Consider the following 26213-nt stretch of genomic DNA (forward strand, 5'->3'; position numbering starts at 1 on the left):
CTGATTCAGTTTTCCTCTCGCGGAAGCCATATAGCGCGCGCGCCAGCATCAGTTGAATGCTCGGTTATTTTTGTCATTGATTTGCCGTCATACAACATGGGGGCGTGGCAGCATCGACGATTCCATTTTTTTATTCGAAGTTCGAGACTGTGACTTAATTTCGATCGATTTCGATTTAAAATCAAAATCGTGACACCCCTATTGCAAAGCATTTCTGCATGGTTTTTGAGAGTCAAAGCCATTGAGGAATGGTAATCTTGTTAGGATTGAGTAGTGGTAAACTTTGTGCTGCCAGCTTTTCCTGGTGTCCACACAACCAACATCCATTATAGGGCTGGGATAAACGATTATTTTTTAAACGATTAATCTAGCGATTATTTTTCCGATGCATCGATTAATCTAACGATGACTTTTTTCAGACCGATTCGATTTCGATTATCTCCCCATTAATTGACTGCTAACAATTTATACATGTTTATTTACATATCTGAATGAAAAAAAACATGAATTCCTTAACGTTGCAATATATGTTTATTGCTCTTAAAATTACAAAATAAAAGACTGACTAAGAATGCATTACTTTGCACTTGTATAGAGATAGCATTCAATAAAACCTTGAAGCATTGAAAACACATAGCTTACTGAAACAAACTTACTGAACACATAGGGCCTAGCTTACTGAAAAAAAGTTCTTTTAGATGAAAATAACAACAACTTGATGTCTAGCATTCAATAAAAAAGGTCACCCAAAATACTTGTTTAGAGCAATTGAAAGAATACAGTAACCAATGTAAACTTGAGGGCTTTAAGCTAATACATAGAGTGCTTTTCCAAAAAAATAAAATTAACAGTAGGAGCCAGCAGCCTGTCATGGAGAAAATAAAATCTCCGAATGCTCCACGTGAAACTTTGGCGTTCCGCCCTTTTTCTATCGTGTCTAATGATTTTGGTTAATAGCAAGAGAGCAAGACAGCGCTCGTGTAGTTTGACGACCTGTGAGTGCGCTAGCGCGCGTGAAACTTTGGTGTTTCGCCCTTGTTCTATCGTGTTTAAAGGGGGGGTGAAATGCTATTTCATGCACACTGAGTTTTTTACACTGTTAAAGAGTTGGATTCCCATGCTAAACATGGACAAAGTTTCAAAAATTAAGTTGTACGTTTGAAGGAGTATTTCTGTTCCAAAAAAACCTCTTCCAGTTTGTCACAAGTTTCGGAAGGTTTTTTTCAAGTATGGCTCAGTGTGACGTTAGATGGAGCGGAATTTCCTTATATGGGTCCTGAGGGCACGTCTGCCGGAAGAGCGCGCGCTCCCGTATAGCAGAGCACTGAGAGCACAACAGGCATTCATTGATCAGAGCGAGAGCATCGCGAAACGTCACAAAAGGAGTGTGTTTTTGGTTGCCAGGGCAAAACAACCCTGCACAGATTACCAAAAGAGAAACAGCATTAAGGGACCAGTGAATGGAGTTTATTTTTACAGAGCATCAACGGAGTTGTGCAAGTGTTTGTGTTTGTTCCCCTGCATTTCGAAGATGCTTGTTTTACAAACAAGGTCCAGTTTGACGCCGGATTTGCACATCGTTTATTTCTTAAGGATAATGCAGTCCCAACGAAAAAGGGTCACGATCGTGTGTTAGAACCGCATGCGGTGAGTAAAACTGCTTCAAATATCTCTGTGTTCTTAACTTAGCTATCGGCACATAAGCACATCAAGTAAACTTCTTTTACTCCATAGACAATAAAAGAAAGCTCTCTCTCGTACGCGCCCTGTCAGGCGCAGCAGTCATTCTATTCAACATCACTCACCGATCAAATAAGGCTTTGACAGACGCCAAAAAAAAAAGTTCAATGCAGAAAAACCCCTGGATTGGTTATATAACGTTGGACAGAATGTTGATCCGGCCATCAAGTATATTCAGCGCACATAAGGTAAACGTTTTGTAAATGTTTTTTAGAGAAATAAAAACAGGTCGACGAATCGATGCGCATATTTTGCGTCAACGTATTTTTTGCTATGACGTCATCGATGACCTCGACGCGTTGTCCCAGCCCTAATACATCAGTTAGAAACCTTCAGCATTCATCTTCTTGCATTGGACTGAGTGGGAGGGCTAGATCAGCAGGAAAAAAAAGGTCAGATTTGTCAGTTGTGAGCTGTAGCTTTGTTTGTTATTGGCATCTAATGTGTTGCATGAACATTGACAATGATGGACACCAAACCCTACTGGCAATTGGTTGTAAACAAGGTCGGCCTCTGTGCTTCACTGTTTTTGTTGTTGCACAAAACACAAAAGCATTTGAGGGACATCTTTTCATGGCAGCACCAGGAGCAACCACACAACCTGTGCTTGTTTGTAAATCATGCAGATGTATTCATTGCTTGTCCAGACCAGATTTTTTTTTATTTGCAGGATATTTAATCTAATATATAATATATTTTATTGATTTGTTTTTTACATAAAATAATATTATTAAAATGTCTCATTTATATATGTAACTTGTTTAATTAATTAATATTTTAATAAATATTTTATTTTATGTAAATTGTTTATAAACTATATTTAATTATTTATAAATTATTTATATAGTGTTCATGTAGCTCAAGTGGTAGAGCATTGTGTGAGCAAGCGCAAGGTTGGGAGTTCAAATTCCAGGGAACACATGTTAGGAGAAAATTGTTAGCCTGGATGCAATGCAAGTCGCTTTGGATAAAAGTGTCTGCTAAATGCATAATAAATGCGTAAATATAAAATAGACATAGTCTCAGATAAATATTTGCAGCAATCTCATTTTTCATGATATCTTCTTCAGATTTGAAGTATAATCTCATGAGACATAACCGTAACCCATGTCTAGATTATATATATAGATACTTTTCTCCAAAATCATGCATGTAACACACTGAAGTAAGGAACTGTTACAATTTTAAGTTAAGTAGGGCACTTTCAGCTGTGAGTCCCATAATGGGGTCTGGTTAACAGGTTCAATAGTTCACCCAAAATTTCATCATTTACTCCAACCTGAATGACGTAGGCTACTTTCTTTTTTGGAACATAAAATAAGATATATTGAAGACTGTTGGTAACAAAGCTGTTTTAGTTACCAATGACTTCCAATGCAAGAACAAAAAAAAACGGACATTTTGTATATAATTTGTTTTTGTAAAGTGTCATTTTTAAAATGTATTTATTTCACACCACCAGCTATTACATTCTTTATATATTTTGTAACTTGTTATATGTAATATATTTTAAATAAAAATACATAACGTTATATATTTTATCAACTACATTTTATTATTTATGACATCTACATATATTTGTATTATTAATTACCTATTCTTTTCATGTCATCACCAGGTGCAACCACACAGCCCGTGCTCGCAGTTGATGCATACAACACTGTTTTAAGAAACCAGTTGAATGTATGCAAATCACACAGACTCATTCGTTGCCATCCAGACCTGAATCCTCACCCCGTTTGCTGTATGAAAGCTGCGATGCATGCACTATAAATTGTCTGCATTATCATACTGCTGCAAGCATGTGTCAGTGTGCTGTGGCAAAGATGACGTGCTTAGACTGCAGGGTGCAGGCCCTCCCTCCGCTCACGCAGGCTGTAGTGTCTGCTGATACCAGGGGAAAGGCAGCCATAAGCATCGGTGGTGCAGTTTGAGCACACTTTCATATGTAGAAAAGCGGATGAAAAGCTGCAAGATCTCCAACCTGACTTGGCAGCCCGATTTTTGTGCTTTTTCCCTCATATTTCCTTCAGATTTTATGTAGCTTGTGTTTAATGAATAATATACAAGGGTATTCAGGTTTTATTCCCGAGGTGGATTTATTCCCCAGGGATGATCTTCCCTGAGATGCCACCATTACCGCATAAAGGGAAAGTGCAGCCGAATCAACCACTGACTGCACAATAAAAGCAACTAAGTTAGCAAGATGACATGCTATAATATAGCAGTTTTACAGACATCACAATCATTTAATTAAGCGCCTGTTCAAGCAAGTTGCGATGCATCAGTCAGAGTAAATCAGTATGGGCCCCTTTCACCGACTGTGACGATGCTTTTCCACAGTCATTAACATTGCATATGTAGCAATTTTAAATATTTTTATTTTAAGAAATGTTACAATTCATCATCATCATTTATTATAATAAAATGGACATTATCTTGTTTCAGAAAACTGCGGTCGAGGGAGTGTCTGTAAAATTTGACATCTTTTTCTCTTCTAACCACCGTATTCAAGCTCCCAATATTTTTTTCTCTTTTGGTATTGAATCAAGTGGGAACACAAAATTATATTTGTTGTAGTTTAATTCGCCACTGTAGAAGCTGAAAATGTATTTTACAGGCCATCCAAGATGTAGATGAGTTTGTTTTTTGGAGAAATCACTTGCTGTCAGATAGCTACAAGAAAGCAGTATTACTTTTCATTTAATTTTGGGGTGAACTATTCCTTTAAAGGCCTTTGACAGACACAAACAGCGGACTTCAGAACATTGAACATGGAGCTGTTTGTATTTGCATTTGGCATTTTGCATGCAATGATTAAATATAGCTTTCTTTTGAAAATTGCAAATGACTTCTGTGAAATATTCAATCTGTTATTTTATATTCTTCATAAATTAGAAGCACATAATTATCTACTGATAAACAAGAGTATGTCTGACACTGGTTTGAGACAGTTGTTTTGTCGAACCGTGCATAAATCGCAATACATTTTTTACATTTTATTAATATGCTACACACAATCCAGCAATAATAGTAACACACACATGTTGTCTAAGAACACCCTTCTTAGTAGTATCAGATTTCATGGGGATATAATACATTTAATTTGTTTTAACTTAAATACTCGGGAAGAATAGGTTAGTTTTTTCTGTACTTGTTTTTTAATCTTCACTTGACGGCAGAAACAACTTGCAGTGAAGTCTAGCAAACAGACATGTCGTGTCCTGACAAGTGATGCATGGTGATGACCAAATGACTCACACGTGGCCACTGCCCTTGTGATTCATGTTTGTTATATGTGGTCGAGTTGGTTTGATTGGACCCTGTTAAAGAAGGAGTGCAGATGACACATTTGCTGTCTTCTTCAGATGTGATTTACACACAAATCATAAATAGGGACGGCAGAAGCAGCCTTGTGCACCCAGGCTGTTTATTACTTTGGATCCTGCTGCCTTGCAGAATTATTACACCGGTGCGTACAAGGTTATGCCAAAGTGTCCTTGATTGTGTACCCTTCGGCCTGATGAGACCCGTGTAGCTGGATTATTTGGAAAACTATTTCCTCATGGCAACAAATTTCCGTTCCATTTCGTGTCATCTGAGTGATGTGGATTTTTTCCAGGAATGAAAACACGTTCTAAGTATGATGATTTTGTCCAAGTTTCCCAGATTTGACTCGAGGTTCGTCAGTGACGTCAAACTGCTTCACTTCGAATGCATTTGATCTCAGGGGTGCGTGAAGTATCTTGAGTACTCCTGGTGCATTTCATAATTTATTCACCCTTGATTATCTCCTTTACTCTCATCAGCGCCAGCCGTTAGAACATATCTTTAGCTTCTAGGCAGCTGGTTGTTTAATGAATCTTTGAGGAGGTTCATAGAACAAACAATGCTGATGAATCAAGTTCAACAGTAATAAAAATGGCCATTCAGAATCACATTTGCTGTAGTTTCCTAGCAATAACAAGTAATCATTTCAAGATGGATGTTATATACTTACACAAAAGTCTAGAGAACTACACTAACCATAATCATGACGCAGAAGGCACCAGTCACAAAAGATGCTGGCCATTTCTCAATATGCGTTCTTAAGTGATCTTGCGTCCTTGTTTTCTCACTCTACGCCAGTGTTCATTTTTACAGGGATTTTTGATTTAGTCTTAGTCTTTATCTTGAGATAAAAATGCTTAATAGTCTTAGTCACATTTTAGTCAAATGAGTTATATATAGTTTTAGTCGTCGAAAAGTCGCAGCATTTTTGCCAACTTTTAGTCATGCTGCAGTTACCAACATTCCTTTAAGACTGAATACATGCATGTAATACTGACACAAGTTCAGTTTTCACCCACCTGTTTACATTCACTTAATCCATAACTGTTTTTACATGAGATACTCTACACCATAGACATCTGGACTGCTGTGTGTGTATTTGAGCGCTGAAAACTGATCGCGTGCTGTATATGAGAACTGAAGAAGTGGATCAATCGCGTACGAGAGTTTCTATCAGCGGGATTCCACCTATCCCGCCTTCACTTTACTATAAGTTAATGGACAACGTATTGTGTCTCACCTCATCCCTACCCTTTCGGGTGCTTAGGCCATTGTTTCGGATCATTAGTTGTTGTTTTGGTGGTCTTTCAAATCTACTGTGGCTGCCACTCTGAGACTAGAAATGCGAATGCCCCTTATCCGATTGCAATCCAATGACAGGGACGCACATTTTTAAGGACTAGACAGTAGACTATAGAGATATTTTGAATGTCCGGTAGTCCTCAAATAACATTATAGTGCCGTCTCGTCTTGTTTACGAAGACAAGGCATGTATTTTGTCATAGTTTTTATCATCAAATATTAGTTTTAGTTCTTAGTCTCCACAAGAACACTAGTCCGTTCTTTGCATTCTTGGAATTGAGAAACAGACTCTGTTACAATGTAACCATATGCTTTGCAATCAGGTTTGTGGTGTGTTTTTGCAGGGTAGCATAGGCTGGCTAGATAACATTACTTGATTTATAGGATGAGTAGTTTTTTTTCTTAAAGGAACAAACCCCCCCCAAAAAATCATACAGTGAAAGTGGATGTATCCAAGGACAGCTGTGGTCACTATTCATTACATGGGGAAAAGAGAAGTGTGGTCCAATCATAAGAGTTTGAAATGAAATCAGGAAGTAAATTATAATTTTTGGGTTTACATAGTCTTTTTTTCTGTTTTAAAATGTTTAAGTGTTTATTCAAAGTTGTTGGTTTGGTCTTTTTCAGAAATGCCCATGAAGAAAAGTAAATTTATTTAATAAATATTGATTTATTTTTAATAAAAAAATCAATGATTGAGGGGATTTTGAAGGTGAGTAAATCAGCAAAGGTCGCTTTGTAGTGTTCGGTATAGACTTCAGGGTCATTCAAATGTTGTGCCTAAAAACTCAGGAAAAAGCCAACCGTGCCACTTTCTGCTCCATTCCCAACGATTTTCACATTTGATCAAGATATTAAAGCAGTTTTTATTATTTTTTCTTGTTGTTCAAATTCAAAATAGTTAAAAAAATATTATTGGATATCACTGTTCCCACCAGGCTTAGTTCGAGCCTTCCCGGATCTCATAGAGAATGCATTGCAGTGCCTGCAGTACGAAAAAAGAAAAAAAAAGATCTATGAATAGAAGTCAATGAGAGCACTCGGGGTGATTCTAAGTCTTGACAGAAATCGCACAAAAAGGGGCGGTACTACACAAAACTCGACTCAATACTGTTTAGAGGCAGAAAAATCCCTCCCTTTCGTGATTTGGTGGAGCGTCGCCCAATCGCTCTAATGGAGAAACCACCCCTGTAGTATAGTATAGTGTGGTATGTATCTTTCATAAAAATTCTACACATATCTTTGAAACCATGGTCAGTTCAAAAGTGGATATTCACTGTTGAGCTCTTACCAAAATCTGATTTGAATATATTGCTCAAATGCAAAGATGAGTGAAATAAGTTTTATTCTTGCAGTGGGCCTTCAGTGACCTTCTTCCCCCTGCCATGTGGGATCCTGGGGAAATGTCATGTCAAAGTTCCTCTCGCCTGCTCTGATTGATATAAACGTGGGTCGCCTCTGACCTCAAGTGCTCTATGCTCTCCATGCAGCTAATACAAGCACACTTAATCCTTTGTTCAGACATTTTGAGCATGCTAACTCGATTCGCTGGAAAAATGATTCATTTGCAGGCTCTGTGCCACGAGTTCACAGACAGATTTTTGTTTTAAGAAGTTGTCAGTTCTCTGGATACATTTTTGAAATGTAGTGATTAATGGCACATAAAAAAATGTATGGTCTAATGACCCAATAACAATTTGCGTTTTACTCCCTAAGTGCACTAGCTGGTTATGTTGCTTTTACTTGACGCATTGGAGACAGCTCTCATCTGTCAGGTATGCACACTGAAACCTAGCGATTTGGATTCTGGGAAGGGCACCTAAAGGCAGGCGTACACATGCAAATTCGAATGGTCAGAAGATCGTACGTCCATGCACATGTCAAGAGTGAGTTTATGTGAAAATCGTACGGACTAGTTGATATACACCACGATTTTACGACCTGCCAATTTCCGAAGCAATCGCACGAAGCTGATAGGCGCGTTCGACTTGAAGCAGTGCTGCACAGAAGGATCACTGTATGAAATTAAAGTACCGCGAGAGCGATGAGCGTACACGGATCCACCATACTTTGATGTCATACAGTGATCATTCTGTGCAGCACTGCTTCAAGTCAAACACGCCTAATAAAACTGCTCTCCCTCTCTCATAACTGCATATAAAATATTGATAAGAGCTGTGACTGTTTCCTACATATACAGGTTCTTTTTCAGCAACAGGAAACCGGGACGTCTGGTCACCCTAGTGTGTTCTTGTATATGGTTTATGGGGACACAAATATTAATAATGACATGGGTATTATAATGTAAACATGGTTAATGAGGACACTTCCTGTGCCCTCGTAAAACAAATGGTTTAAAAAAAAATACTAAACGGTGTTTCGTTGAAATTTTAAACATGCATTTTTCCGTGATTGATAGAGAGGTATTCTATGTGGATACAATATACAGTTTGTACAGTATAGAAAACCGTTACATCTATGGTGGTGTTGCCGTCTTCGTCTTTCTTCTTCTGTGGTTTTCTTAGTTCGTTATTGGTCAACTTCAGATAGATTAATAAATCGGCTCGTATAACCTCACACGTCACAAATTCAAACTGATAGCTCACAAACTTTTTAGACATGTTTAAAAATTATCGGGAGGTCAGGAAGTGCTCGTAAAGCGCACTCTGCTCGGCTTGTAACTCCTCGCTCATGATACGGCCCGCGACTATACGAGCATACGCGATTTCCACACGATTGAAAAAATATTTTGCATGCGAACTCGTACAACAGCAAAATTCGCACCGTGTACGCCCGCCTTTAGGTACTCGTCGAATACAAACTGCATTTCTCTGAGGTAATAATCTTTTTAAAGAAAGTAATAGTTTTCGCTCTTTGTCCTGTAAAGGATACAACTGAGAACTGTTTTTAATGTTCACTTGTATTTGAGTTTCATTGCAGTCAAATAATACTGCCAGACATATTGTGATTAACTTTTTTTTAAAGGGATAGATCACCCAGAAGTAAAAATTCTGTAATTTATTCACCTTCAAGTTGTCTTCTGTTGAACACAAAATCAGATATTTTGAATAATGTTGGGAACCAAATAATTGGTTGCCATTGACCACCAAAATTATTATTATTTTGCTTATGCCGTTTTTTATTAGCTGTTAAATATTTATATTTAGCTTCAATTTATTTTATTTCAATGTACTATTTTTTTAAGAAAAAATTCTTAAATTAAAATGACCAAAACTGATTTTTAATAGTTTTAGTTTCAGTTAAAAGCAGTGGTCCCAGAAGCTTTTCATTGCAATCTCATTCATTTTCAACGAATCACGTATTAAAACAACATGACACTGCTGGAATGTTGGATGAATATGTTTTTCAGGATAGTCTAGTTTATAAAATATGTGACCTAGCCTCATTGGTGTTCATGTCCAACTGGAACAATGAGAGCATCAGTTAGTGGCGTTTCTCAAGGTAAGCATCAAGTATTAGTCACAGCATTCAAGGTTTGTTTGTGTAACTCGTCTCTCACCATTTGCTAAGGCTACAGCCATGATTACTGCTTGAAATTATACTGCTTATTGTTAAGAATATTTTATGTATTAATATGTCTATATTATACATATGAGCTCTGGCTCTGGTGTATTGTAACGGGGCTGGTGCTTTTTGCCTGTTCCTATTCTGCCTCCAGGCGAGCAAACATGGCCCGTCGTCCCGATTCTGCCACGTCCACTGCAGCACAGACCCACTTTCCCTGACACAGACCTCTCTGGAGACTCGCTGTTTATTTATTAATTTCTGCTTTTTCTCTCTTTTTTGCCTGCAACAATAATGCCACCTTTCTCTGTACCTATCTAAAAATGTGAAACTTCCAGTCTAGATAAAAACCATTCATGAAAGGACTGAATTATAGCATATATAGCCTATTTCAGTCATATAAGGTTTATCAGATATCAGCACACGGGACGTTAAGACCAAGGGCATTAAATCAGACTTGAAGCAAATTGAAATAATTCTCATTGTTAAGGCCTTAATGGAGTTTATTTCCAGTCTGACACACCGTTTATGTCCTGTATACTAAAGATAAGGATCCCAGTCCCAGAAAAGTGTGCTTTCCTATATCGTCAAGCTCAGTGATTTTTATTTTAGCCGATCATGCAATGAAGGGTTGTGTGCAGCTTCAGTAACATCACATTTATTGCTGTCAGAGTTTTGGTATCTCTGTTAGAAAGGCTTTGGAAGCAGTTCAGACTAATTACTTTGGATCAGAGGCTGCCAGATAAATGGGCAATAAATGACATGATCTGTTGTACTGTGGTTTCTTGCAGAGGGAGATGAAGGAGCAGCTGGCGACTCTACAGGACAGTGAGAAGGGTCATACGGAGGCTTTGCAGCTACTGCAGAGACAGCTCACCGAAACCAAGGTACACACCTGTCAATGCATGATATCCTGAAGAGGAAAATCACCCATTTAACCTGGTGCTCCATAAAACGAACAATTTTCCTGTGGGCTTCCATTAAGGGTCCGACCCTAGCCATGTAAAACCATTGAAGTGAGTGCTGTTGGTCATTTTAAATAATGTTCCACTCCCTTGTAATCAGAATCGTATCATAATATGTAATAGATATAGTAGTCTTTATTGCTGGATGTTCAATGCCAGAGGGTCAATTCTAGATTGATGGACCAGGTGTGATTTATTAACCAGTCATCCACAAATTCAGCACCTTGATTCAAATGACTATTACTTGATATTGAAACCACGTCTCCATTTCATCTCTGAAACCATATCTGGAATCAGGTCTTGAGGAAATCGAAATGCAGCTGACAAAGAGTTTATTCTGCTCACCACGGCCATTACAGATTCATGGCAGGTCTTTCACTCTGTCTCTTGCTCAGTTGTCTCTCTCTCTCTCTCTTTCCTCTCTTTCGCGCTCTCTCTCTCTGTTGACATTGAATTTCCAACAACCATACTGGTTTATTGAGCAGGTCTTTAATCTTGACACCTTGTTTTAATTAGTAAAACAAGAGACACCACAGTCAATACTGCCACATTGTCCCTCTCCCTGTTTTCTTCAGCCCTTATTTAATTACCTTGCTGTTTGGAAATGAAGATTATTGTGGAGGAAGAGCTTCCTGACACTGTTGGACCTCTGTTGTTGGTCTTATTTGGTCTTATATTGTACAATTTCCACAGTCCCACTGGTATGTTTGTTTGTGGACTCATTAGTTGACCAATAACACAGACATATTTGGATTTTTATATAGCCATTTATTTTTAGTATTATATTTAGACATTTATATATATATATCTGCATCTCCAAAAATGTTAACATCGTGAAAGTTTTATGGTAACTTGTTTCAAAAAGTGAAACTTTCATATATTCTAGATTCATTACACGTAAAGTAAAAGATTTCAAAAGTTTTTTTGTTTTTACATTACATTTACATTTTACATTTTACATTTATTCATTTAGCTGACGCTTTTTATACAAAGCAACTTACAATTGCTACATATGTCAGAGGTCGCACGCCTCTGGAGAAACTAGGGGTTAAGTGTCTTGCTCAGGGACACATTGGTGTCTCACAGTGGATTCGAACCCGAGTCTCTCACACCAAAGGCATGTGTCTTATCCACTGCGCCAACACCACCCCCATTTCAATTTCAAAGAAAAGCGCTCACAGCTCATGAAAGTCAAAAATCCAGTAATCTCAAAATATTTGAATATTTCCTAAGATCAAATCAGATTTTCAAAACAGAAAAATTTGAATTCTTAAGTATGTTAATTTATTTACTCAAGGCTTGGTCGGGGATCCTTTAGTACAAATTCCAGCGATGGTGAGGTGTGGCATGGAAGTGATCAGCCTGTGGCACTGCTAAGGCACTATTGAGCCTTCAGCTCATCTGTTTTGTTGGATCAACTGTTTCTCATCTTTCTCTTGAAAATATCCCATAGATTCCATATGGGGTTCAGGTCAGGCATGTTGGCTAGCCAATCAAACACAGGAATATCTTGGTCAGCAAACTAATTGGAAGTGGTTTTGGCACTGTAGGCAGGTGCTAATACCCTGCCGGAAAAGGAAATCAGCATCTCCGTAAAGCTTGTCAGCAGATGGAAGCATGAAGTGCTCCAAAATCCCCTGGTAGACAGCTGCATTGACTTTGGACTTGACTTTTGGACCCAACACCAGCAGACGTCAGTGCACACCAAATCATAACTGACTTCGGAAACTTCACACTGGACTTGCAGCTTGGATCCTGTGGGTCTCCAGTCTTCCTCCAGACTTTGATTTCCAAATTAAATGCAAAATGTACTTTTATCTGAAAAGAGGACTTTGGACCACTGAGCAACAGTCCAGTTATTTTTCTCCTAAGCCCAGGTAAGATGCTTCAGACGTTTGTTTCAGAAGTGGCTTGTTAGCGATTTTCCTGAAGACGTCTGGGTGTGGTGACTCTTGAGGCACTGACTTCAGCTTCAGTCCAACTTTTTCCACAATATTCTAGTGCGTGTGTGTGCGTGTGTGTGTGTGTGTGTGTGTGTGTGTGTGTGTAACGCAATTAACTAAGCATCCATTTTTTTAATGGCATCCTTTGGGTAGTTTTACAGTAGAACACTATGAACATGCAGTCAAGCACAATAAGTATCGGCACCTATAGTGCTAAAATTAAAACCCACAAAATTATGTTAAAATAGCAGTTTTTGGTGAGTGAACTCATAAACAGTTAATGAGTCTTAAATGGTATAATATATAATAACTTTATAAGATATAATAACTTGCTTCATTGTCTATAAGAACCGATGTCATCCTATTCTCTCTGACTGGTCATGTAGACCCACTGTTGACAATCCAATTCACTTTCACATTTCAGAAAAATCTGTTTATTTTTACAAAAAAGTTTCCTGTTGTACAGTCTCATATTGCAGAAGTAAAATGGAGGGAAGGCCACATTGAATATTGCATGTCATGAATTTTCGAAGAACAAATTCCTTGTAGTCTCTTTAAGTAGATTTAAACTCGACCTTTATCTCAGTAATTGCAATTTCTGGAGGCAGACCGTGTGTTCGTTTCATTGATCTCACAGATTGCATATGTATCTTGAAAGCTGCATTATACCGAAGTATCTTTCAGTTCTTTCCCAGTCTGTCTGCTGAAAATGTAGATGTTTGCAATATGATATATTGAAATATTGAAATTAATGACTAATAAATGCTTTAGAATAATTTTTATTGGCAGTTTGTTAACTAATGAATTAAATCATGTTAATGTACAGGGTGTAGTATTATTACTCCAGTCTTCAGTGTCACATGCCTATTTAACCCTATGATGTCTGGTGTTTGGGGGCCTGGAGAAGTTTTGTCATGCCCTGACTTTTGTGCTTTTTTTCAGTTTCTTATAAACATATACATGGCTAAAGTCTGAAAACGCTTTATTCAATACAAACTGGGCTACAATAATATGTAAATAGCATGTATGTACATGATTTTGCTTTTGAGAAAAAATCGTTTATGCGTAGTTAGAGAAAAACGTACATTTTGAAGTCATAAGGTCATAAAACACATACAGAACATTTGTTCACAAGACTGTCAAACCTGGAGCTTGAAGTATTTTTGATTAGAAATTATGTGAAAATCATCTTATCTGTACGATCAAAAAAGTGTAATTTAAGTTATTTTCGGTGTTATCAGGCCACAAAACACGTATATACGCGTGAATCGACTCCAAAGGGTTAATGATCAAGAATCTTTTGTTATTATCATTAATGTTGAAAATAGTTGTGCTACCCAAGCATATAGCTTGGGTCAAAAATACCTGTAGTTCCTGTTAGCTTGTTTTTAAACTTGTTGCCACCTCCCCTCTAGCGTGCTCTAGATTTAGCTCGGCCGGCACACTTGCTGACAGACCCTCTTGTCTGCAGTGCCGATGTCATATCTGAATGGAAGACCCCAAGGAAAGATCTGTCTGATGAGCAGATGTCGTCGCAAGCAGGCTGCTGTGAGGCCGAGTAGCACTAGGCTCATGGCACATGTTTACTGGCTTTAAATAGAGCCCATCTGAGGCAGCGTGGCCCATGGGGAGACCAACACCACTTCAGCATCACTAAGTCCCAATCATCCATCAGGCGACACCAGGTGGGCTGACTCAGCCGATGCAAATGACGACAGAGAGAGACGTGATCTTAATAGGATTTCATCTTCCTGGCTGCAAGGAAATCTTATTTTCCATTGGAAAGACAGAAGTGGAACAAGTCCTTTATTTCATTTGTTAGTAGGAGTAATCTTGTCATCGGTGTAGTCTGTGGTTTCTTCCAGCTCTTATTATAGGCCAAGAAATAAATGAAAATCTGCAGCTCACCTTGTTTGTATGGATGGTCATCGGTGGAACGGTTTCTATCATGCATCGATTCGACCTTGAGATTTCAGATCTTTGATCTGTCAACTGTAACTGATGTTCTTTACACTTTAATGGAGATGATTGGCTTCCTCAGAACATCTCATTTTATCTCTCTTCGACTTGTTTTCCTCTGTTTCAGTCTATGAGTCTGTTGGCTAGTTTTACAATTCTCTTTTACGTTCGGCATTGAACTATGCTGCTTTTATCTCCATGCTCATCTGCCCGTCTGCATGTGTAATCATGTCCTTCCCATGGACGCTGTCCTAAAGTAACCCAGTAGATTAAAGGAGGAGCAACCTAATGCCAATTCCACTGACTATTAGACCGTGTCCCCGTCTCTAATGTTGCAGCACTTTCCACTTGCTTCATAGTCCACTACAATACATTGAGAGACTGCCAGAATTTTCATTCATTTTATAATAGAAACTATACATAAAAATGTAAACTATATATATAATAATTTATGATCATTTAATAGGAATATAGAGACAGTTAAATATAAGTATCGTGGTTTTAGATTATTTTTGCTGTGTCGTAAACCAGATCATTCTCTCTCTTAATTTTTCTTTTAACAATTTGAATCCACAGCAAGACAAGGTTGCTGAATTCTCATTTTCTTCATCATGGGTAGCTCCACGCTCTACACTCCAGTTGAATTTTAAACATCAAATATGTCTGTGGATTTGTCACTTCAAGCAATATTTTATTTAGGACTCACAATTATTTGATGGTGGAAACTTGTCATGATATACCTGGTGAGGACAGGTCTTTTGACCATGTTGTCCCTGTGTAGGTTGTCATTTACTTGAAACACTAGTCTTAGACTTCTCTAACTGCACATAGCATTATCTTTGTCAATTGTCAAGCACGCTATCTAACTAATACATGGGAATCACTAGTGTAGATTTGATAGTAAAATGCATTAATTTTGTTTAATTTAGATACATAATAAAAGCATGATTCTTTTAGTTAGGCCTATTTTATCCTTTTAGGGTGCATTCACACTTGTCATGTTTGGTTCGATTGCTCTGTGCATTTTGTTTGAGTAAGGGGCCGTTCACATATCGCGCCTAAAAACGCGTGGAAAAAACTAGGCGCGCCACTTTCCCCTTCTTTCCAAGGCGCTCGGACAGTTGCGCCCCTGAGGCGTCTGCCTTTGCTAAGCAACCATGTAGTGCTCTCTCCATGAAGACGTGGAAATTTCAGCACAGGATAAATGGATTTGCAGCACTAAAAATGTGAGTTTTCAACGTTGTTACGGGAAAGGATGAAGCTTATTGGTTAGTTCTTGTCACATGACCCACGGTGCGTTGCGGCATTTTGAAAAAATTGAGATGTTTGTAAATCGATGCGGTGCGGACTCACTTGGAAAAAAAGTGCGCGTCGCACCGCGTATGCATCGCGACGGCGTCGCTTCCATTATGAGCGCGCATGCCACGCGCCTACATTGGAAATAACAAACTAGAATGCAACAAGGACCAAATACTTCTAAAATAACCAAAAACAGGAACTAATGACAAGATGCGATGCTATGCGACATGATTTGATGATGCGGTATAACCAAAACAAAATGAACGGAGGGCAGACGTGGAGGAACAATGAGGTAAAGTGCTTTCCAGGTAGTGAAAATAAAATTATATGTACATGCAAGAATGAGTGCGTTTAGTCCACCAGACGGTGTGTTTGTCTTAAAGTGGTGTGAAGCAGACAGATCGGTTAATGGTTGCATTGATATCATACATCCGCAGCGCTGCTTTAAGTTGACTTTAAATTGTTTGGGGTGTTCGGTGAGTTCCATCATGATATATACGTCATTCAAGCTGACAATCAGGTTGTGAACCTATCACTATGACTTTAGATTCAGTGCCAAAAATGCTAATGTGAACCAAATATATCACTTTTCTTTTTGGTCCGGACCAAATGAACCAAGCGAACCAAACTACAAGTTTGAACATCCCTTATTGTAGCAGAACGTTGCCTTAAAATGGAATGTTATTTCTTTATGGTTTTGGCGATTCTGGTGGAAAAAATTATGAATTCAGAATGAACACTATTGTAGATGAAAGAACTGTCAGCTTGTTCCAGTTATTTAAATGCATTGTTTGACAGAAGTGTAATTTTGTGGCTGCTAAATAAATATTTATCATAATCATCGACGTTGGAAACGTGTTGCTTAATATTTTAGTGGAACTTTAATATATATATTTTTTTCAGTATTGTTTGATGAATATAAAGTTTAAAAGATCAACATTTATTAAAAAAATCTTTTGTAACATTATAAATGTATTTTATTGTCAATGGTCAATAAAATGCATCCTTGCTGAATATCTATTTCTTAAAAGAAAAAAAAATCTAAAATTTATGCTCCTCATGTGCCCTAGAGTAAAGACTTGGTTGTCTTGAAGGGTTGTTATTTGTGACTGTGTACTATTTTAATTCTAGGCTCTTAGTCTAGTCTCATTTCTCTTCTCTACTTCATAGTCATCAGCAAAGAGCCTTCGTGCTACAATTGGTGAAGCTTTTGAGCGACTTCACCGCTTCCTGCGGGAACGACAGAAGAGCATGCTGGAGGAGCTGGAGGCAGATACGGCGCGCACGCTGTCTGATATCGAACACAAGATCCAGCGCTACAGCCAGCAACTCCGTGATGTCAAGGAAGGGATCCAGATCCTTCAGGAGCGACTCAGTGGGACCAGCCGTCACGAGTTCTTGGAGGGAATAGCCCTGACGTCAGACAGGTACTGAGGATGGCATGTGACTCAGAGAGGAGTGGGTGAGCTTGTGTTGAGGGTGTTTTGTATGGTAGTTTGAGATTCTCTGGTCTAAAACGTTTTGTCTTTTTTCTCGAAACCGCTGGTCAGGGAGCAAGTGATTCGTGGAGGGTATTGCTGGTTGAAGATACCAAGGCAAGTCAGGTTATTTGACTTATATATGTGACCATTGCCCTTTGCCATATGTCACAGTCAGAAGAGAGATCACTGAGGAACAGGCTAGGTTGAGGTTAGTTAGGACGTAGAAAGATCATTGACATCTAATCAGTAGGGCTGGATGTTGGCAAAAATAAAATTAAAAAACGTGCAATTTGGTTCTGTTTTGATCTTAGGCCCCATATACACTAGTGCGTTTTTGTTTTAAATGGCATTTTAGAATGAAAAAATCCTTGTCTACACTGGTATTTTCCCTGCGTTTCCGAAACGATTTCCGTTTACACTACACAACCTAAAACGCATGTCACGTGACCATTCATGCAGGTACAGCCATTGACATGACTAGGTAGATTCTCTATTATTTAGATCGCGAATGCATCTACGTGATTGGAGTGATTGAATGGGAAATCTACGTTTACATCTATGGGTACAACAAATGCGCATGATGTTATTGTTTATACGGTCATCAAAGATAATGTGGGCAGCCACGCCATCGCTTTGAAAAGTCTCAGTTTTGGTCCATTTACTCTGAAACCCAACCATGGAGCTTTCAAACTAAAATGGGGTGTGCAGTGTTTTCGGAAGTCTCCTCGAAAACGGCAGAGTAGTGTAAACGATAAGTGTAACCATAGCAAAAGTAATGTGTTTTAAAACGAAAACACACTAGTGTAAATGGGGCCTTATAAAGTTCAATTTGTTATTCTATTCTTCTATATTCTATTCTGTTCTCTCAAGGGATGCAGAGGGGTGGACATTTTCCAGTAAATTTGTTTAACTCTACAAAATGTTCCAAAATTTTTCAACTTTTCCTAAAGTAAGAAAAAAAAAATTCCTGGTAAGTTTTCAGAGATGTACCTGAAATTTTCCACCTCTTTTTAGCCTTACAGTAAATAATGATCTCTCTCTCTCTCATATATTTATATATATATTCTTCTCATGGTAAATTATATTAAATGTTAAAATTAAAAACTGATTTGTATACAAATTAAATTGAACATATTTTTTTATTTACAATAATATAATTGATAATGTTTTAAGTATATATAAAAAAAAATTGTTTATTAATATAATTATAGATTCATGCTTCTACTCGTTTTTTTATATATAAATATTCAAACGGTGGCTGTCATAACTTGTTTTCATGATAAATTTATTCAAACAAACATTGAAGAACGGGTTCGGGAAAAATATATATAGGATAAAAAAATCATGAATAGTTAAGACAGTACATATTTTTAGCAAACTGCTTCTCTCTAGAGTTGTTTTTTCTAGGTAACTATCTAGCTATGGTCATTAAGTGGCTTTTTATTGTAAATGTAACATTACATAACATTTGTTTACAAACTGTTTTACTGACGTCTTTCTGCAGTTGAAACACTGAGCGATTACATAAGACAAAAAACATTTTAATAAGTTGTATGTTTCATTTAACATTCAATCTGATGTTCATTCATGTTTATTCTGTGCTATTACTAGCAGTAAAGTGAAATACGTCTACAGCGATCTGTTATTTCACAAAGAGGATCAAAGCAGTGTTTGTTGTTTGAATTTCATAATAAAAAAGTTGAAAGCTGAGACTTTGATATCATAAATAACAATGCTGGTTGTAATCTATTAGATGACAGGTGTGCTATAAATCCACATACCTTAGCCCTGTTAATCAGCAAAAATATTTGAAGTTTTAGACTGCATTTTGAAGAAAAAAAATGCATTTCTAAATGCGTGTGTAGCAGATGTTTTATTTGGGAATGATAAGAAGGGAATGGGTTAGCCATACTGAAACAGAATAAGATGATTAATGTGGCTTGAACTAATGAAAGTGATCTGCAGTGTTGCCCACATTGACCTCACTCCCAACGGCGAACTTGAGCTGTTTGACTTTGCAGGGGCGGCACAGCTATGTAGAAAACACAGTACGATTCAAAAACGAGTGTTTGGAAACAGGACTTAGCCTTTGAGGAAGAATCAGCTCGGGGTATGGTGGGTTGCCAATGTTGAATTTGAATAATGCAGTTGTTGTCCTCTGTCTCTGCAGAATAAAGGGAAAGATCCATGAAACCAACCTCACTTATGAAGACTTCCCAACGTCCAAATACATGGGACCACTACAGTATACAATCTGGAAGTCTCTGTTTCTGGATATATCCCCAGGTAATGCGCCAGAACAATACAATTGCATTTTTAATAGTAGCTATGTGTGATTGGGAAAACATCTACACCCCTACTGGAAGCAAAACATTACACAAAAAATGAGTTTATCACTGTTCTCAATGCTTATGCCTGGAAATTAAGATCATGATAATGATAGCGTTCAGTAATCTGCATGAATATACTAGATCTAGCTTTCCCAAACAGGGTTTATAAAAGAACTGCAAGGGGTGTGTGAGATTCCCATGTGATGTTTGTTTGTGTTTAGCAAATACTTCCCAGCACCTCAGCATTATCATGTGCTTATATTCCAGGCATAATCATTAAGTACAGTGAAAAATCCATTTTGTGATGTAATCAGCCAAGCACACACTGCAGGACTGAAGCTCGTTGCCCTTTCTATTGAGTGCAGACACTAATTTCAATCTTGTTTGCTGTCATGTTGGAGCTCATTTACTTCATTAATTATAGACTAGGTGGGCCAAGATTATGGTGGCTTGGTTTCATACAAGAATTTTTAATTTGCATAGAGCCATTAGAATTGAACAAACCAACACTGTTTGTGCCACAAACATAAATAATACCTCAAATCTTGTGGCTTATTGTGTTAATAAGTGTGTTAATATTTGTCTAAGAAATCAGGCCAGTGTTATTTTAGTATTATTTATATTATTATTATTATTATTATTATTATAGTTTATATTATTTTTTATATTAACATAAAATATTATTTTAAATTTTACTTTAATTTATAAAATATTTATAAAATATATAATTTGTGTTATGGGCATTTTAATTTGTCGTTTTTTATATTTTAACAAATATTGAAGTTCAAATTATTTTGGCATTTTAAATTGTTTATATGTTTCTAGTTAGTTATTAAGTAACCTATTTCAGTTATATGCCAAAGCAAATTTTCTTATCTTTGTTTCATTTTTTCATACACTACTTAAATGTTATTTAATTTCAGCTATTCCATTTTTTTTTTTTTTCATGTAAGTTTTTTATTATTATTTGTATTATTAGTTTTTTCACTTGATGGTCACATAAACAGAACAAAACCAAAAAAACAATCAGAGACCAGAATATCATTACCACCTGGGAACTACCCAGAACACCATAGCAACTACTCAGAATACCTTAGCAACTGAACAGCATCAACCTATTATCATATCAGCAAGTATTAAGCGCTACTACATTTTGTTCTCACAGAAATGGTTTCTCATTGAATAGCCAATTGTTATTTGTGCATCTGTTGCACATCCATATATTAATCATGTCCAAATATCTAATACTATTCATTGTGTATGTATTAGTGCATCCAATTAGAGAGGATCTAATCAACACAAACACAACCTGTGTGTTTACAGCCCCGTGAATGAGATAATACATGTCTGATTGAGCTCCACACAAGTGGCCATTGTATTAGCTGCAGTGAGAAGAGCTGCAGGCCTCCTCCATCTGTATTCCCCCTCAGTAGCCACCTGAGGAAGAGCATTATTTAAAATAACACAGCAGGGAATATCTCTCTCTCTCTCAATCAATTCAGCCATTTACCAGCGTCCTTTACACTGACAGAAATGAGCAAGGGGCGACGCTCAATCTGTCACATCAAACAAATCCAGTCCAAATCCTTCCTTCCATACTGCTGCACTTGCCACTTTTCATTCTGTACTGGCATTGCGTTTTTTGCATTTCCATATAGACATTTCCATATAGACATATCTTTTTTGCCTGTCAACCTAAACAGAAATATTTTTGTCACTTTCTGAATCCAAAGCCAGTTACTGAGCATATAAATATTGAAAGTTTTATACACAGTCCTGTAAAATTATATTATTGCATTTAGTATAAAAAATTATATACATAATCATACGTAATTTATGTATATATTTTTTAATATTGATATTGTTATTTGTTAATAATTTGTTTATATTTATTTCCTTTATATATATATATACTCTTATATAAGTGCAATATCACACTTTTAGCCATGTGATATGGCTGTATATTACCCACGGCTGAATCGGAGCCGTACTGATATATAACCATATTTCACTGCTATGATATTGCTATATATAATATATATACGTTTTTAGTCCTTTATCTTTATTCATCCATATCTTAATTCATTATCTTGTTAATTACCGGCGACAATTACTTTGAGCATTAATGCAGTTTTATTATTATTATTATTAATATTTTTAAAGTCTGTCGCTCACTGGCTCTGAATACACATTAAAGTGTACAATATGCTTTGCCGATATTTTTTTTTTCATCTCATAAAAGTGAATTACTGCTGGGTATTATTGCTGGGTACAAGATATAGCAATAGTAGTAGTAGCCCAATTTAGAATAATAATACATGGCTCAAAACTTCTCAAAAAAATTCTGAAGCATGCTTGAAACGTCAAGCACTCAATTTATTCAGCGAAGTATAAGCCTTTTGGACAATCTATCTGTGGTGGTCAGTTTTGATATAGTGACGAGCTGTCACTTATATCTCAATGTATAGGAATCACTGGACACTGGATGGCTGTGATCTGTGCTGTGCTGCTTCTAGTCGAACACAACTAGTGCTTCAGTCTTATTGGCTCACTGACACTAATGAGATTAATGAGATTAACCCCTAAGGTATCTAAATTTGGTACCAAATGACGAAACACTTTTTGATACCGATGGTATCGAGGCAATTCGGTTGGTGCCTAATAAGTAGCAAACTCAATACCCAGCCATATATATATATATATAATATCTTTTTTTCTCTCCCATCATTTATTTATTTATTTTTCCCCTCCCTTACCTGAACAGCAATATTTTTCGGCACTTTCTGAATCCAAAGCCGGATACTGGTGCTTGTTTTGTTTTGCGTGACTCTGAAAGAGCGAGGACAGGCAGAGACAGATCGAAAGTAAGTGACAGAGGTTAAATTATTTATAGGTTACCTGAAGCGCAAACTGCCAATGTCAAAGAGTGGAAATGTTGACATCCTATCCTCTGGACCGGCTTCTGGCGCCGCCATTTGTGGTGAAGGTTTTAAATAGCCAAGACAAAAATATTTTACAAATTTCCCTCTTCGTCTCTGGTCCCTGACAGACATGCCCATCTTTGGACCGCAGGCAAACTAGCCAGCATGGTTGCACAGTGAATGTTCCAGCCTAATTTCATACGAACCCTAAAAATTCCCTAGTGGTGTGTGCAATGCAAAAGAATGCATAACATGTCTGATAAGTGATTGCTTCAGATAAGCATTCTTTCTTTTTCTCCCCATATTTCCTCATAATCTTTCTTAATCTTAGTTTCATAGCTCAGTTTTCCAGAATTATATCTTGGCATCATGCATACCGTAATGTTGCAACTGCTTGGCTCGCGTCTCTTTTTCAGGTCCAAGCTTGTGGTATGTGTTTATTGTTTTTGTCTGTATGCAGGAGGACTTGTTCTCTATCCAGCGCTTGCGCCTCTCTCAGTCCATTTCTTTGGCACACTTGCCCACCACTGAACCCACAGTAAGCTGGCACCATAATGGGCATTGCAGAACATCGACTGCAGGCATTACCAGCCAGGCAGCTGCTGATGGATGGAGTTTATTTATCCTTCTTCAACAAAGTACTCAGTGCCTGGCAGAAGCGATAAAACAGTGGCCAGTGTAGACACTTTTGCTCCTGGCCTGTTCTTGTATTCTGATTGCTGGATGGATCTTAGTGTGTTTATACTCAAAGGATTGTAAGCTTTAATCGACCCAAGCGATAATGAATTAGAAAGAGTGTGTTGATAGGTTTCTGAGGAGTGTTATTTCACCATCTCAGGTAATAACTGTGTCAGTGCTTTTGATTGACAAGAATGACCTCCCCAAACACCCATTTCTGGCTGCTCGTTTAGTCTTTGTCCCAGTTTTTTCTTTGAGAAGTATAGAAGAGAGAGTGAAAAGGAAGTGGTGAAGAGGTGGAATGTGATATTTAGGTAAAAACCTACAAAGCACATGCACTAAAAGCTAAACCACTCTGACCTTGTTATCTTGTATGGATGTCCACATATAGACACCGAAAGGCAAACTATATCTTTCTAAACTGCTAATAAATCCCCTTTAGGGATTCGATCAGATCAGGACATAAGACCAGTAACAAAAGAGCAATTTGATCTGTAAAATGACAATAGTTGAAATTGTATTCATTCACACCCAAGTTGGTAATCGGGCTATGATTGTGGAGTAAATGCTTTCTGGAGGTATTAAAGTCATAGAAAATGATATTATCATTTAATTGTCAATTTATATAAAAGGTCTACTTATTTGTTATTCATTATACATTTTAGAATGATTTAATTAAATATTTGTTCAAAATAGTTTTGTGTGTGTGTCTGTGTGTGTGTGTATGTATGTATATGTATTGTTTTTCTATTCTTATTTTTTACATTTATTCATAAAATGTTATATTTATAGATTTTTTTAAATGCATTTATCTCTTACAAACACATATATATATATAATTTATATACACATACATACATACTATATTTTAAATTGATTGATTTTGTATTTTATAATTAATATATTTTATATATAACATATTACATTTTTTTTATAATTTATTACACATATATATATATATATATATATATATATATATATATATATATATATAAAATTTGAAACGTTTATTTTGTTTCATTTATTAATTTTTATTGATATATTTTTACGTTATATCTGTAGTTTTTTGTTTTTCTATTAATTCATATTTTTCTATTTTAATTTAATTTAATATTTACTGATTTGTTTTTCATATGTGTGTGTGTGTGTGTGTGTGTAAAATTTTTATTTTTAATACTTGTGTATTTTTGTGTGTGTGTGTTTGTGTATTTGTTATTGTTTCATATTTTTATACAATTTTATATATTTATTATTATTATTTTAGTTTATTTTTATGAATGTTTACCTGCTGTAATATAACAGCTGATAGCAAGCTTATTGTGGATTGATTCTAAATGCACTGTTTTTCATTTCCTCTATCCTCATGTCCACAGTGCCTGCTGCTTTAACCATGGACCCCATCACTGCTCACCAGCGGCTCATATTATCAGACGACTGCACCATCGTTGCGTACGGGAACCTGCATCCACAGCCCCTGCAGGATTCACCGCGCCGCTTCGACGTTGAGGTGTCAGTGCTGGGAGCCGAGGGCTTCTCGGCGGGCGTCCACTACTGGGAGGTGATGGTGTCTGAGAAAACCCAGTGGATGATCGGCGTGGCCAACGAAACGGTCAACCGCAAGGGCAGCATTCAGATCCAGCCCAGCAGAGGCTTCTACTGCATCGTCATGCACGACGGTAACCAATACAGCGCTTGCACCGAGCCCTGGACGCGCCTCAACGTAAAGAGCAAACTCGAGAAAGTGGGCGTCTACTTGGACTACCCCAAAGGTCTGCTGGTTTTCTACAACGCTGACGACATGTCCTGGCTCTACACCTACCGAGAGAAGTTTCTAGCTAAACTTTATCCATACTTCAGCCCCGGTCAAAGTCACGCCAACGGAAAAAATGTTCAGCCCTTGCGAATTAACACCGTGCGTTTATAAGAGCTGAGTCAGCAGAGAAGAAGAAACTGAAATCTAGGTTGTATAATAACATTTCGTTTTCAGCTTACCTTAGGGTGCTCGGTGGATCGTCGACACGTTACTGAATAAAGCAATCTGACTGATGGATTGTGACGTAAGGCTCTGTAGATGCCTGGAGTTGGTAAATAAAATGGAGAGCCTTGCACTTTTCTGAGAACTGCCTGTGGGTGTTTTGTACATTTTATTGTCGCCGGTCATTTGTAGTCTTGCCGTGGCCGGCCTGCTTGCCCAAGATTCCCAGCTGCTTGTACACAACATCCCGACTTCTGTCCCTTCAGCCCCTGCAGGGTCCAAATGCTCCTTTCATGGCTCAAGCCTGGGAAAAAGAGCTTATCTGTTGTGCAGACAGAAATAAAAATGAGTTGCCCGTTTTGTTTTGTGCAATTGGTTTTGGTGTGTTTGTGGAGACACTGAACTAGTGCTGTACGAACTTCTTTTTTCTCAGTAACTGCATGATCTGTGAGTGGAATATTGTGTCCCTCAGGTCATGTGGAAAGAGTCTGGCTGCAGTAATCAGGCGCCCTGTAAGCGTGAATGATCGTGTATGTGTTTTATCTCCTACTAGTCGAGATTCAGGACTCGAACGCCGCTAACGCATCTGTTGCGATTATGAAAATGGGGCCATGACTTCGCGCATTTATACATCTCGCAGGACAGGTGTAGCTGTGGCTTTGGTGAAAAGTGAATCCCACGCATCTTCCTTTCCCTATTGCTTTTATTTATTCATCTTGTGCTTACTTTCTAGAACATTCCAGTGTTTAGGGTCCCGGGACGTTT

At 37.5% G+C, this 26213-nt stretch overlaps 1 protein-coding gene across 1 annotated transcript in view; it reads left to right on the forward strand.

Annotated features, from left to right (window-relative positions):
• The window catches only part of LOC127968244 (E3 ubiquitin-protein ligase TRIM62), a 48971-nt gene extending 23084 nt beyond the window's left edge, over nt 1–25887 (forward strand). The window contains exons 3-6 of the mRNA XM_052569299.1: nt 10689–10784; nt 17234–17490; nt 19715–19830; nt 24847–25887. Coding sequence (XP_052425259.1) covers nt 10689–10784; nt 17234–17490; nt 19715–19830; nt 24847–25397 — 1020 coding nt within the window. The 3' untranslated portion in view covers nt 25398–25887. The remainder of the gene's footprint in view (nt 1–10688; nt 10785–17233; nt 17491–19714; nt 19831–24846) is intronic.
• Nucleotides 25888–26213: the final 326 nt, after the last annotated feature.

This window comes from Carassius gibelio, chromosome B11 (assembly GCF_023724105.1).
Source record: "Carassius gibelio isolate Cgi1373 ecotype wild population from Czech Republic chromosome B11, carGib1.2-hapl.c, whole genome shotgun sequence".
Taxonomy (NCBI): Eukaryota; Metazoa; Chordata; class Actinopteri; order Cypriniformes; family Cyprinidae; genus Carassius; species Carassius gibelio.